The 14803-nt window shown below is 41.9% G+C and overlaps 1 protein-coding gene across 1 annotated transcript in view; it reads left to right on the forward strand.

The window, feature by feature from the left end:
- The window catches only part of LOC103255515 (protein prune homolog 2), a gene marked incomplete at its 5' end in the record, with an annotated part of 44625 nt that extends 34011 nt beyond the window's left edge, over positions 1–10614 (forward strand). Inside the window, 2 exons of the mRNA XM_021710157.1 lie at positions 4150–4197; positions 10247–10614. Of these exons, the coding sequence (XP_021565832.1) occupies positions 4150–4197; positions 10247–10277 (79 nt within the window). The remainder of the gene's footprint in view (positions 1–4149; positions 4198–10246) is intronic.
- Between the last annotated feature and the right edge of the window lie 4189 nt (positions 10615–14803).

Below are 14803 nucleotides of genomic sequence, written 5' to 3' on the forward strand. Positions count from 1 at the left end.
AAAAAAATATATATATATATAGGTATCTATTCTTACATGTTTAAACTTCAGTCACCTTCAAAGTACTCCCTGTTTGATGCAATACACCTATCGAGATACTGTTTCCACTGCTCAAAACCGTTTCTGAACTTGTCAATTTTGATACCTTCTAAGTGCTGTTGCCATTTTGTGTTTCACCTCCTCCACATCAGTAAAACGTTTCCCTTTGAGGTTTTTTTTTTCATCCAGGGAAACAAAGAAAAAAAATTTCTCAGGGCAAGATCTGATGAATAGGGAGAGTGGGGCATGGGGGTTACGATGTTTTTGGTCAAAAACTGCTGAACACTCAGCACAGCACGGGCAGGTGTGCTCATATGTCATCCATCATGAAATGGGCAAACGGGCAGGGCTCAGCGGCTCAGCCTGTAATCCCCGCATTTTGGGAGGCGGGTGAGTGGATTGCCTGAGCCCACGGGTTCGAGACCCGCCTGGGCAACTTGGCGAGACCTCATCTCTACAATAAATCAAAAATTAGCCGGGCGTGGTAGCACGTGCCTGTAGTTCCAGCTACTCGGAAGGCTGAGACGGAAGGATTGCCAGAGCCCAGCAGGTCGAGGCTGCGGTGGCTGGGAGTGGCCCCTGCACTCCAGTCTGGGTGACAGAGTGAGACTCAAACTCAAACTCAAAAAAAAAGAAATGGGCAAACGCCTTGAAAGAACCTCCAAGAAAAATTCCCTAAAGCTTAACGCAGCTTCTCACAACAACACTAGCTGATAACTCCGGTGGGTTCCTAGAACACTGACCTGGTATGGGAAGCCTGTACTACAAGGAGCCCGTCCTCCAAAAGATAATTCTGTTGTTTTGGGTCCCCCCTCATATACCTGGTCAGGGAACAAAGGCTAGGCTGTCTATTGTTTTGCTTTATTCCCACATCCCTACAAGTGTTTTTCAACATCCTTCCTTTCCTTTTATATACACACGCAGCACCACTCAAATTGCATCACCCCCCCACACACACACACCACCAAATGACTTAGGAAGGTGATTTGCTCAGATTGCCTTGTATTTTGTAGCTTATCTCTCTGGAGGAAAGAAAATATTTCTGAAGGATAAATAGTATGCATAGAACTATTCTTATTTTGAAAATGGGGGAAGAATCCATCTGCTGCCTTTGGAGTGACAGTATGAAAGAGTTTGCAAATTGCTGTTTTCTTTGGGAGGATTACTTGGAGTTAAAAAGCTGAAAAGCTGGGTTTGGAAGTTTGCCCTGTCTTAATTCCATTCCGGCTTTGCTAGGTTTTTCTAGTATACTGTCAACACTTACTTGACTGTCCTTGTTCACTAGAGTTGCCAAATATTCTCCATAAAAATACCAGACCACCAGCAAGAAGGGTGGGAAATACAGTAGGAAGTAGCTACTGTCCTGCCTGGGGAGAACGAGAGCCTTATGATGGTTTTAACAAATACCTAAACTTCATCAGGGAACCTCTTATGTGCAAACAGATAAATTAGCTTGTGAAATAATTCACATTACAAAGGGAACCCTTGCATTTAAAAAGGATCATAGAGCCCCCCCCCTTTTTTAATTTTAGATTCAGGCCGTGCACAGTAGCTCACGCCTGTAATCCCAGCACTTTGGGAGACCAAGGTGAGAGGATCGCCTGAGCCTGCAAGTTTGAAACCAGCCCGGACAATTTGGCGAGACCTCATCTCTACAATAAATCCAAACATTAGCCGGGCATGGTGGCGTGTGCCTGTAGTTCTGGCTACTTGGAAGGCTGAGGTGGAAGGATCGCCGGAGTCCAGCAGGTGGAGTCGTGGTGGCCGGGAACATGCTACCGCCCTCCAGCCTGGTTGACAGAGTGAGACTCAACTCAAAAAATAATAATAATAATTTTAGATTCAGAGGGTTCACAAGCATATTCATTACATGGACATATTGTGTACTGGTGGGAATTGGGTCTCAGGTGGCCCAGTCCCCAGATAGTGAATATTGTGTCCTGTAAATAGTTTCTGAACCCTAACGCCCCTCCTCCCTCCCTCCTTTTTGGTATCCCCAGTATCTGTTATTTCCCTCTTTGTGACTCTTTAGCTCTCACATATGAGTGAGAACATGCAGTGTTTGGTTTTCTGTTTCTGAGTCAGTTCATCTCCATCCATGTTGCTGCAAAGGACATAATTTCATTCTCTTTTATGGCTGCGTCGTATTCCGTGGTGGACATATATCACATTTTCATTATTCACTGATCGGTTGATGGGCGTTTAGGTCAATTTCACATCTTTGCAATTGTGAAATATGATGTGATGAAAATGCAGGTACTGGTGTTCTTTTTGTATAACAAACTCTGTCCCTTAGGGCAGAAACCTAGTAGTGAGATTGCTGGGTCAAATGGTAGATTTACTTTTAGTGCTTCACTTCTTTGAGTAATCTCCCTACAATTAGAGGTTGTATGGAGATTACTAATTGTGCAACAGTTAGAAGTTGTACTAATTTACACTCCCTCCAACAGTGTATAAGTGTTCCTTCTTCTCTGTCCTTGTTCGCTAGAGTTGCCAAATATTCTCCATAAAAATACCAGACCACCAGCAAAAGGTGGTAGGCTCCAGCATCTATTGTTTTTTGATTCTTTTAATAATTGCCATTCTGACTGGTATAAGTTGATAGCTCTTCTTTTTTTTTTTGAGTTGGAGTCTCGCTCCATCGCCCAGACTGGAGTGCAGTGGCACACTCCTGGCCACCACAGACCCTACCACCCACTGGGCTCTGGCGATCCTTCTGCCTCGGCCTTCTGAGTAGCCAGAATTATAGGCACACGCTACCACACCCGGCTGATTTTTTTTTTTTTATTTATTGTAGAGATGAGGTCTCACCAAGTTGCCTGGGCAGGTCTTAAAACCGTGGGCTCAGGCAATCCACTCACTTTGGCCTCCCAAAGTGCTGGGATTACAGGCTGAGCCACCGAGCTCGGCCTAAATTGATATTTCATTGTGGTTTTAATCTGCATTTCCCTGATGATGAGTGATATTGAACATTTTTTCATATGCTTGTTGGCCATTTGTACGTGTTCTTTTGGGGGATGTCTGCTCATATCGTTTGCCCACTTTTTAATGGGTTTAATTGCTTTTTCCCTGCTGATTTGTTTGAGTTCTTTGCAGATTCTGGATATTAGTCCTTTGTCAGATGTACAGTTTGTGAATATTTTGTATTTTATTATTTGGAATACAGATAAAATTTTATAATATTATGTTCCCTGAGTGAGGTAGATTGAAAAGTCAGTGGGAAAAAAATGACAAGAACAGAGGAGACCACTGGGGGTGCTTGGAATTTTTAGCCTTTCTTTTATGTGTCTAGGTCATAGGTAATCACTATATAAGGAGGACACCTCCCAAAAGAAAACAATTATATTTTGGAGGGCAGGCCCCTTGTAGTACAGACCTCCCCCCACTAGATAAGTGTTTTAGGAACACATCAGCATCAGTGTAACAGCTAGCGTTGCTGTGAGAGGTTGTGTTCAGCTTCAGTGAATTGTTTTTGGAGATTCTTTCGTTTGCCAATTTCATGTGGGTGATTTACAAGCACACCTGCTCACACCACACCGTGTTTAGCAGTTTTTTACCAAAAATAGCATGACCCTCATGACCCACTCTCCCTATTCACCTGATCTCACCCTGAACAACGTTTTCTTATTTCCCCGATGAAAAAAATCCTCAAAGGGAAATGTTTTGCTAATATGGATGAGATGAAATAAAAAACAAAAAATGGCAGAAGCGAGATGAAAAAAAAAAAACAAAAAACGGCAGAAGTACTAAAAGGCAGCAGAATTCATGAGTTCAAAAACTGTTTCAAGCAGTGGAAAAGCATCTTGATAGGTGTATTGTATCAAACAGAGAGAACTTTGAAAGTGACTGAAGTTTATACATGTAAGAATAAATACATAATTTTTTATAAATAAAAATCTAGGTTTTGGGGGGGTTCCCCCTCAGTTTTTTATTTCAAAACTGATAGTAAAAGAGCCACAGCTTCATATTATCATCTGTCTAGGTTAGATTTGTTCAGTGTTAGTAATGAGACCACATTCAACAGTTTCAAATGCCCCAAACCTGTTGTGCTTACACAGCGGTAACAGTGGAGAAAATGTTGACTGCTTCCTATTTTTTCCTTGCACTCAGAACTAGCTGCCTTTACAATGATCCAGAAATGTCTTCCATGGAGAAGGAGTAAGAATTCACCATCAATAACAGCTTTATGGTTACTTGTAGTGTTGTGTGGCTGGGTGAAGAAAGAAAAAACACACTGAGGATTGGGTAAACCTCATTTAGATGTTCAGTATTCATGTGCTATATTCCTGAAATGAGAAACTTAAAGAGAAAATTACTAACTTCATACTGTTTTGTTCACAATCACCACTTAAATTTCTTAAGAACAACCAAGTCATTACATGACATTCCATTTTTCCAACCCCCAAAATGAGGAGAAAATGAATATTAGGACCAGATGTAAGAACATTTGGACAAGGGGACTGCAGCTCTGCTTTCTGAATTACATCATCTATTTTAATTAGTGAAAGTTGGAGCTTCCATTTGAACTTAATATTTTGGTGGATGGGGGAGAATTCCCTTGTTTTGCAAAGTCCAGGAGGCATTTGAGTCTGGAAGGGACTGTAGAAATGATCTAGTCAGATGATTTCCATCCTGTGAAAAACTGAAATCTGACACATAGAGAGTTTTTACTACGCACCAGATTCTATAAAAAGTTTCACACGCAGTGTCTGATTTTAATCCTCAGAATAAGTTTAAGAGGTACATTTTATAGCTGAGGACAGAGAGGCATAGAGAAATGATCTGACCGGTTCAGTGTTTAACAACTGTAAAAATGGCCCAGAGCTGGGATTTGAACCTTGAGCTAGTGCTTTTTAAATCAGAAAGAGGTGATCGTGATGCTAGAATGGGTGTGCCACCTCCGATCTAACTAAAGACGAAACTACTCGCCTAAAAGAACAGAGATTGAGTCCAGGTCAGCTTCAGGGAATAAGCTGTGGTCACCAACATGCTCTCAAGAGAGAGAACTTATTAGAGTGAGAGACTCCTAATTTAGTTTAAGTTGAAGAGAATTTAGTATCATCCTAGTTCCTAGGAATAGGGAAGCAGAGGCAAAGGTCAGATTTAAATGTGCCTCTGCTACAAATCTTTTGTTCTTTTTGAAACTTCTTTCCCTTGAGGCCCACAGAGAAGCTGAAAATCACAGTGCGGTATATCTAAGGTTGCCATGTTGACCTTCCAGCTTAAAGACAATATAGGCATGAAAACTCCAGGGAAAGTCCCAACTGCAAAGTACACAAAGAATGAAGACTGTAAGAGGAACTCTGAAATCACACAGCTATTTTTCTGAAGGTCACTCTTGACCCATCTCTCTGAGATGAAGACGACAATTGTTTCAAGCAAATTGCCACATGAAATTCTGCAAAGCAAAAGTACCTCAGTCCTCCAGTCCACCATAATTCTTTTTGCAAATATTTCTCCCCTCAGCAGAACAGCACTCCGTGAACCATGAACACGGGCCGGAGCCTAACAGGTGGTGTGGCGGGCACATCTGGAAGCCCCAGTCACTCTCTGGCCTATCGCTGCTACATCTTGGGGCTTACCCACTCCTTCTCCGGCCTTGTCTGTCTTGCTTCTCATTCATATGCCGGGCTGTTTTGGTTGGGAAGAGGGAGTGCATTGCTTCCTGTTCGGGTTCATTCTAGGCCGGGCATGAGGGAGGGAGGGATACTGCAAACTGTGAGTGAGACTTCCTACTTTTTAGAAGAACACATTCTGCTCAAGGCTTCTCTTTCTTCAGCCCTCTCTTTCCTAAGCCCTCTCAGGCACATGATCACAATGTGGAGGAGGAAGAGATCCAGGATGAGGGGAAAGAGTAGCCAAGAAATTTTATTTTTTTTGCTGACTTCCAGACCTATATTTCTGGCGGTTTTTGGTTTGTATTAGAATGAGGGGCTTCACTGACCTTCTTCCAGCTTCGGTCCACTACATGCCATCAGAGACAGGAAATCATTCTCTTGTTCTGTGTGGAAGCATTTTATACCTTCTGTAGCTAGCAGTGAATGGGTAAATTGCAAAATGGCCGGAGGCTCTCCCAAGGGGCTCAATCAGGCTAAGAATAAAATGCAGTGTTTGCTGATACTGAGTGATCTCTCACTTTCCTCAGAGAGAGAATGCAAGATTATGCCCATCTCTTCCTTCTTCTTATAAGAAAAAAAAAATGCAAAAACGTGCCGGGTGCAGTGGCTCACGCCTATAATCCCAGCACTTTGGAGGCAGAAGCAGGAGGATTACCTGAGCTAAGAGGTTCAGACCAGCCTGAGCAACATGGCGAGACCTTGTCTCTACAATAAATTAAAAAAAAAAAAAAAATCAGTCGGGCGTGGTGGCACATACCTGTGGTTCCAGCTACTTGGAAGGCTGAGGCAGAAAGATCACCTGAGCCCAGCAGGTGCCACTGCACTCCAGCTTGGGTGGCAGAGTGAGACTCCAACTGAAAAAAAATTACAAACGTTTTTATTCATCATTAATCAGTATTGGCAGACAGTTCGTGAGGAATCTTATTTAATACATGCTACATGCAAAAGTGGCCTATCATAAAACTATCAGAGGTTACTCTGTCTCACCACAAAGCTGGTTATAGAAAACAAAGTCCATCTGCCCAAATATGGAGACTATTCAATTCTGATTAAAAGTAAAATTTTTTTGTTCAAAATGGACACTTGTCTGCTTCACTTTTAGGTTTGGATTTTATTTATTAATTCATGTTCTAAAACTTGCAACATACCTTTTAATATCTTTACATTTTTTAAAAGTATAATGACCAAGGGTGGCTCTTTTGGGGGAAAATTAAATTGCCAGCATTGTTAGTAGCATCATTAACTCTACATGGTAATTAACTGTTGTCTCAAATATTAATCTTCCAAGTGGTTTCCTGTATTTACTTATAAGGAAGTTGTCCACTTTTGACTATCTCTTACTTAGTCCATAAGGTGGGTTAACAGGTTTCAGTCTTTCAGCATTTTGGTTTCCAAAAGGATAAATCAAAACCTAGATGGGCCGGGCTCGGTGGCTCAGCCTGTAATCCTGCGCTTTGGGAGGCCGAGTGAATTGCCTGAGTCCGCGGGTTTGAGACCCGCCTGGGCGACTTGGTGAGACCTCATCTCTACAATAAATAAAAAAAATTAGCCAGTCATGGTAGCGCACACCTGTAGTTCCAGATACTTGGAAGGCTGAGGCAGAAGGATCACCGGAGCCCAGCAGGTGCCACTGCACTCCAGCCTGGGCGACAGAGTGAGACTCCAACTCAAAAAACAAACAAAACCTAGAATGGTTTACAAAAAAGTCAGTACAAAAAATAAAGTGCTTCAAGTTGGGCATTTTGGAGTAAGTGTTAGCTCAGATTTTCATCTGATGCTGGAACAAAGTGAAAATGCACTTTATACTTCACAAGATGACTCAAATATTCTGACCCACATTCACACTTTTTTAGACAATGTGCCTGAAATTTTGGTTTGATAAATATTCTCTTGGTCTGTGAGAGAAACTCAGTCAGCACCATGAGAGAAAAAATAAAATTCTAATCACCAAATCAAACTTAAAACAGACTTCTCGAAATAACTGCAGTCAGGTAGTACATTTTAGAAGCAAAATAAGTTTTTTAAATGAGCTGTTTTGTAAAGGTATGTAAGAAAAAGATCTAGGGGTCACAGTCGATAAAAAGAGGATACCTCTAAAGTAAAACTCACCAGGTAAGAAAACAAGTCAGATTCTAAAGGGCATAAAAACAGATTAATATTATGACGTCTTGGCCTCTTAAAGGAGAAGAGAGTATTGCAAGGAGAGTAATTAAGAAGAGGTATTTTCTCATTTCAAAAGAAAACACTGAGATACTATTACTACTACTAATAATAACGCATACTTAGCCGGGCTCAGTGGCTCAGCCTATAATCCTGCACTTTGGGAGGCTGAGGTGAGTGGATTGCCTGAGCCCATGGGTTCGAGACCCGCCTGGGCAACTTGGCGAGACCTCATCTCTACAATAAATCAAAAATTAGCCAAGTGTGGTAGCACGCGCCTGTAGTTCCAGCTACTTGGAAGGCTGAGGCGGAAGGATCGCCAGAGCCCAGCAGGTCAAGGCTGCGGTGGCAGGGAGCAGCCACTGCACTCCAGTCTGGGCGACAGAGTGAGACTCCAACTCAAAAAAATAAATAAAGAAAAAAAGAAAAATAACGCATACTTTCACTATGTACAGTTGAAAATGCTTTAGACTTAATCCTTGACAAGCTGTGAGAGAGGCATGATTATTTCTTTTTACAGATACAGAAATGGAAACTTAGAGAAGGTGACTTGGTCAAGTCCCCACAACTAGTAAGATATAGAATTGCTGAGGATATTTCAAAGGAAAGATTCTGTCAGGCGCAGTAGCTCACACCTGTAATCCCAGCACTTTGGGAGGTGGAGGCAAGAGGATTGCCTGAACCCAGGGGTTGGAGACCAGCCTGGGCAACATGGCGAGACCTCGTCTCTACAATAAATCAAAAAATTAGCCAGGCGTGGTCACGCACGCCTGTAGTTCCAGCTACTTGGAAGGCTGAGGCCAAAGGATCACCTGAGTCCAGCAGGTCGAAGCTGCGGTGACTGTGAGCATGGTCACTGCACTCCAGCCTGGGTGACAGAGTGAGACTCCGACTCAAAAAAAAAGAAAGAAATATCCTTCACTCCCATAAACTGAATGGGCAGGCAGTGTGGGTTACCAATGGCTTTACTTGCAAAGCTACTAAAACAAACACTGATCAACTGCAAATTCCACAAGTAAAACACTGTTACCTTTGCAACATATAGGCTTATGGTTGGGGGCAGGCAGAGATAAGAGAAATCCACCCATACTTCCCAAGCTGCCCCTTTTAAACCAATCGTTTCACTTTTTTCATGATTGAAATTCTTCCTCTGTTTAATGGCTTTTAGTTCTCTTCCTCTTAGGTGGATGTTCTATGAAGTTGTGTTGTATTCACTAAGAGGCAGAAGAGAGACGTGATTCAAGCAAGTTTTAGACTTTTTTTTTTTTTTTTTTTGAGTTGGAGTCTCACTCTGTCACCCCGACTGGAGTGCAATGGCCACTCCCGGCCATCTCAGCCTCGACCTGCTGGGCTCCGGCGATCCTTCCGCCTCAGCCTTCCAAGTAACTACAGGCGCGTGCTACCACGCCCGACTATTTTTTTATTTATTGTAGAGAAAGTTGCCCCGGCGGGTCTCAAACCCGTGGGCTCAGGCAATCCACTCACCTCAGCCTCCCAAAGGTGCGGGATTACAGGCTGAGCCACCGAGCCCGGCTAGACTTATTTCCTGGATATTTGGGAACCCACTAGACATTCTTAAAAACAAACTTCTCTTTAGTTATAAAGGTCCATCTCATTACAGCCGCTCTTGGAAAATATTGGGAGACATTTTTTTCTTTTTGCTGTTGTTTTATTATTTGCCATTTCTTAATTATTTAGCACTTGTCAGGCATTGCTTAATTCTGGCAGATCATTTATTTGCTTCACAAGGAAAGGTCGTTTACTAGAGGTAAATAAAATTGCATTATTTCCAAAATGCAGAAATATTCTTTCTTTTTACTGACTTTAGAAATGAGCCCAAGCCGGGCTCGGTGGCTCAGCCAGTAATCCCGCGCCTTTGGGAGGCCGAGGTGAGTGGATTGCTTGAGCCTGCGGGTTCGAGACCTGCCTGGGCAGCGAGACCTAATCTCTACAATAAATCAAAAAATCAGCCAGGCGTGGTAGCGCATGCCTGTAATTCCGGCTATTTGGAAGGCTGGGGCGGAAGGATCGCCAGAGCCCAGCAGGTCGAGGCTGCGGTGGCTGGGAGCGGCCACTGCACTCCAGTCTGGGGGGCAGAGTAAGACTCCAACTCAAAAAAAAAAAAAAAAGAAATGAGCCTTAGCATAAGTCTTTTTGCTTTTCTGTATCATTTTTAAAAGGTATAAAATGCTTCCAGAAACAATTTTGTAAAAATAAACAGATTCCATATTTTAGAGAGAAGTTTGGCAACTAGGGGAAGATTGTATTTTGCCAGATTTTTCTATATAAAAAACTTGCATGATTTATTTTCAGTAAGTCCTTTGAGAAAAAAAGCAAAACATATGCCACCCAAATCTTTGCTAAATGTTTCTCATTTTGTTTCCTGTGTTTCTTTCTCTCTTTTTTTTTTCCTTTTTTTTTCCTCACAGTATTGACTTGAAGCTGAAGGAAAAACCCTAGTTGGCCACGCTGGAAGAAGAGGATGCTTTTCTGCTTTGTGGTTCTGTTGAAACATATCTACCTGGAAGAGACAAGGCTGATGTTACCTTTTTCCAATTTGCACTACCTGGTGCCATTCTAAATTTCTAAGTGGAAACATAGAAAAGAAATTTGTTTACTCTTAACATGTTTTATGAAATTGTGTGTATTTTCCTATTTTGCCAATTATGTGCCTCAAAGATTTTAGTTGAACCTTAGCAAGAAAGTAGGACCTTGCATTTCAATATCTCGTAACACTTGGTGCAGTGGTATTTCTTCCCTTAGACTGATGTTTACCAATAAGATACCTTTAATGCACTATTAAGTGTGAGTGGATTTGTTTCCATAGATTAGCTGGATTTCTCTTTGGTGATTGTGTTAGGTTTAAAGTACACAGGGCTCAACTCTCCCCAGGAAAGTTGCCCCCACATAACTCCATCTTGAAAATGCTAAGCCTGCTTAGGACAGCCATAAACCAGACACAGGTATAAAGCCATCATCAGCTAAGTGTCCACTTTCTTCTTGTTCACATGAATCTTCTGTAACTTCTCAAAGGGTAGTCGGACTTTCTAATTCACATCAATTTTATTTGGATATCAAATTGAACTTCATGTTTTATTTAAATTGGTCTCATTCTTTCAAAAATCATTTTTCCGATGAATTTTGATGACCTCCACATTGGGAAACTGAAGAATCAGCCTTGCATATTTGGTAGCTCTCTGTGCTTCAGGCCATGAACTTAGCCCAAGTTGTTACATCTTAAGTGCCAAGAACTCAAGTGTAAGGTGGCCCACTCAAAAATTGTTTAGTAACATTCAGTAATCTATGAATTTCTTTCTCCCATGCATTGTAAAAAGTGATCTGTTTTAACACACTCTAATCTGATCACAGGCTTAAAATTAAATAACTATGTACTATCATTTCCAATATAGTTCCTTTGTAGTCTTCATGTGCTCTTTTTTTTTTTTTTTGAGTTGGAGTCTCACTGTGTCGCCCAGACTGGAGTGCAGTGGCACGCTCCCCGCCACTGCAGCCTCGACCTGCTGGGCTCTGGCGATCCTTCCGCCTCAGCCTTCCAAGTAGCCAGAACTACAGGTGCATGCTATCACACTCGGCTAATTTTTTTTTTTTTATTTATTGTAGAAATGAGGTTTCGCCAAGTTACCCAGGCTGGTCTCGAACCTGCAGGTTCAGGCAATCCACTCACCTCAGCCTCCCAAAGTGCTGGGATTACAGGCTGAGCCACCGAGCCTGGCTCTTGGCTGTCTTTACAGAAAAAGCTTACCAACCCCTGCTCTGGCAAATTCATTCTTTCCCACCCACCCCCCACCTTTGTATTTAGATAGTTTCTCTAACAGAATAGGCAAATGAGGCTGAAAACTCATTTATTTTTATCAAAAAGAGATTTTTGGCATCCACAGGCAGTTAAATAAAACGCATAGCCTGTTGAAAAGCCAAGGACCCCTAGCCTGTTGAAAAGCCAAGGACCCCTAGCCACAAAAGCACGGCTCAAGTTGGAATCACAAGACCCAACCTGAAGCCCTCTTAGAAGCTCTTCTTTGGCTATTTACAGGTGTGGCTGAAGTCCTCGCCCCACTCAAGGAACCACTCTTAGTCTCCAGGGTCTCCTGTTACAGTTAGACCAGTAGAGGTAAAAATGAAGTGAAAAGAAGGGTTTCACCATGGTGGTAACTTGATCAGGGAGAGCTGTCCAGGACACTTAGGGCCCTGGTTCTAAAGAGCCCTGAATCACTTTGAAGCAGACATCTTCGCACAGGTAACTCCGTTTCTCTGACCTTGTTTGTTCCATGTCTATCTCCCTCTGTCCCTCCATACGTGCCCACACATACAAACGGGTCAATCCTCTTTTCTTCCTTATGCCCCCATAGTTATCCGTTTTCTCCTCTTGGTCCTTTCAACTTCGTATCTTGTTGAACTGTGTGTTCTGTTGGGTGTTCTTCCTCATAACGTCCCCTTGTTCAGCAGAGCCCACCCTCTCTCACAACCCACTGCCACATTATGCCTCTCCCAGAATATGTTGTTGACATAAATAGTTACCCAGTATTCTTGTTTGTTTACCTACTGACTACTTAGCATCTCATTGTGAAAAATAAATTTCATGGTCCTGTCACAGGAAATAATGAAGAATCCAGTGTTCAGTTTAGCGGTGCAAACCTGAGAGCACAGAGCTGTTCATTGAGGGCTCTTGTTATAGCCAACCAGACACGGCAACAATCTCACCATTCATAGATATTTCAACTCATTCGGCCTTTTTATGGAAGACTGCTCAAGTGGTATACTGTTTGAAGCTTCATCTTCCTACACAGAAGCTGTGACCATCTCTCCCCAATCAAAGATTTTGTTTGGGCTGTCCTATGGGCTACAAAACCACCCTGATTTTTACGCATCTTCTATTTCATTATATGAAAGAGACAACTTAATTTAATTGCATGTGCTAGAGAAAAGCTACCATATAAATTCAACCAAAGCAACTAGAATCCTAGACGAATCTTGAAAAATAATCCCTCAGCAGATGATAGGTAGACAGTTGTAAACATTCAAATCATTTAACTATCTAGCTCTTGCATTCTGAGCATTCTTGCTTTGGTTCTCACTTCTGGGAACTGTTTTGCACTTTTCCTGTAGATTTGTAGTTAAGAACCAAGGGGTCACTGGGACAGAAGCATTGTTTTTTCAAAGTAGCAACTGCTTTTCTTAGAGTTCCTTGATTAAGAGAAAGAACAAAAATCCTCACAGAAGATACTGTCGAGGAGTGAGAAAGCTTGTTTGAGGGCCATAGCGGGTGTGGAAGAAAACCTAAAGTTTCTGTTGAAGCCATACGATGTTTCATGGGGTTTCCCTCTAAGATACAGTCTGAGATATGTGAGGAAGTCACTAATCCTAGCCTTTGTTATTAAGATATAATTTTAAGTATTCAGAGATGGTACTATGTTTGCAACTCTTGTCTCCTTACAAGGCCTCAGTAGTTTGCTTCCTTAGAAACATTTAGATGTGCACAAATTAATCTTTTATATATTTAAAGGTTTTCTATCATGTATGGGATTGCTCAGAATAAAGTATCTATTAGACTTTGTTTTGGTAAATAAAAAATGTGGATTAATACTATAAAAATATGTAACAACACAATATATCTACATAGCCAGTCTGCATAATTCAGAAATAAAAATCGATTCCACAAGTTTTGGCTTGCTTTCTTCGAGTCAGCGGGAGTCTTCCTCTGACTTCCATTCGTAGTAGTCCTCCTTGGTACTGGAGAACTGTGTACATTTTGGCTTTCCTGATGACCCAAATTTTATTCCTTGCCTTTTGTGTCTCAGAGTTCAATGTCCTAAGCTTCAAATGTGTTGTTTATTCTTTAGATAAGCAATTTCTCACTCTGGAAACGACTCGAATTGGTCTTTGCCAAGTTTTCCTTTCTCTGTCCCTTGCCTTTTTATGGTGTATAATTATTTTTATTTTTGGTTTTTTTTTTTTGAGTCAGCATCTTTCTCTGTCACTCAAGCTGGAGTGCAATGGCATGCTCACGGCCACCCCAGCATCAACTCACTGGGCTCAGGCGAACTTTCCACCTCAGTTTTCCAAGTAGCCAGAACTACAGGCGTGTGCTACCACGCCTGGCTAATTTTTTTAATTTATTTTTTGTAGAGATAAGGTTTCATCCAGTTGCCCAGGCTGGTCTCAAACCCCTGGGCTCAGGCAATCTTCTCACCTCGGCCTCCCAAAGTGTTGCGATTATAGGCTTCAGTCACCGTGCCTGGTCTGTATATTTATTTTTTAATTAAAATGTATTAAATGTCATTTTTTTTCACTTTCACAACCTTCAGGCAAAACCAGAGTTGGGAATCACCACCATCTTTTTTAACTTAATAAACTAATGAATACCTCTGCCTCTCAGAAAGTTGTTGAACTAACCAAATGAGAAGTTGCTCACAAAAAAATGAAATGTTGAATGTCCTCACAATCTAGGAATGAGTTCTGGGGAATATTGTCCTCTACCCAAGAGAGAGAAGAAACAGACAAATAAAAAAAGACGGAAAAGTCACTGCAGGAGAACAGAAGGCTTTTAACTACAAGGTGTACTGTTAGACACATTCTGTTCCCGGTACGTACCAGTACACCACCTGTGGTTGTAAAAATCAGAGGCAGGCTCGGTGTCCAGCACCAGGGAAAAGGCTGGATAAAACGTGGTAGATGCACACTATGGTGTACTACACAGTTGTGAGAAGCAACAAACTACATGTTCACAAAACAACACTTAAGTCATAGGGAAGAGTGGAAAACGTAAGAACAAAGTCAATGTTTGTGGCATAGTGCCATGTATATAACTTTTATTTATTTATTTTATTTTATTTTATTTTTTGAGTTGGAGTCTCACTCTGTCGCCCAGACTGGAGTGCAGTGGCCGCTCCCGGCCACCGCAGCCTCAACCCACTGGGCTCTGGCGATCCTTCTGCCTCAGCCTTCCGAGTAGCCGGAATTACGGGCGC

The sequence above is a fragment of the Carlito syrichta genome, unplaced genomic scaffold (genome assembly GCF_000164805.1).
Source record: "Carlito syrichta isolate Samal-C Ts95f unplaced genomic scaffold, Tarsius_syrichta-2.0.1 Scaffold288194, whole genome shotgun sequence".
NCBI classification, from domain to species: Eukaryota; Metazoa; Chordata; class Mammalia; order Primates; family Tarsiidae; genus Carlito; species Carlito syrichta.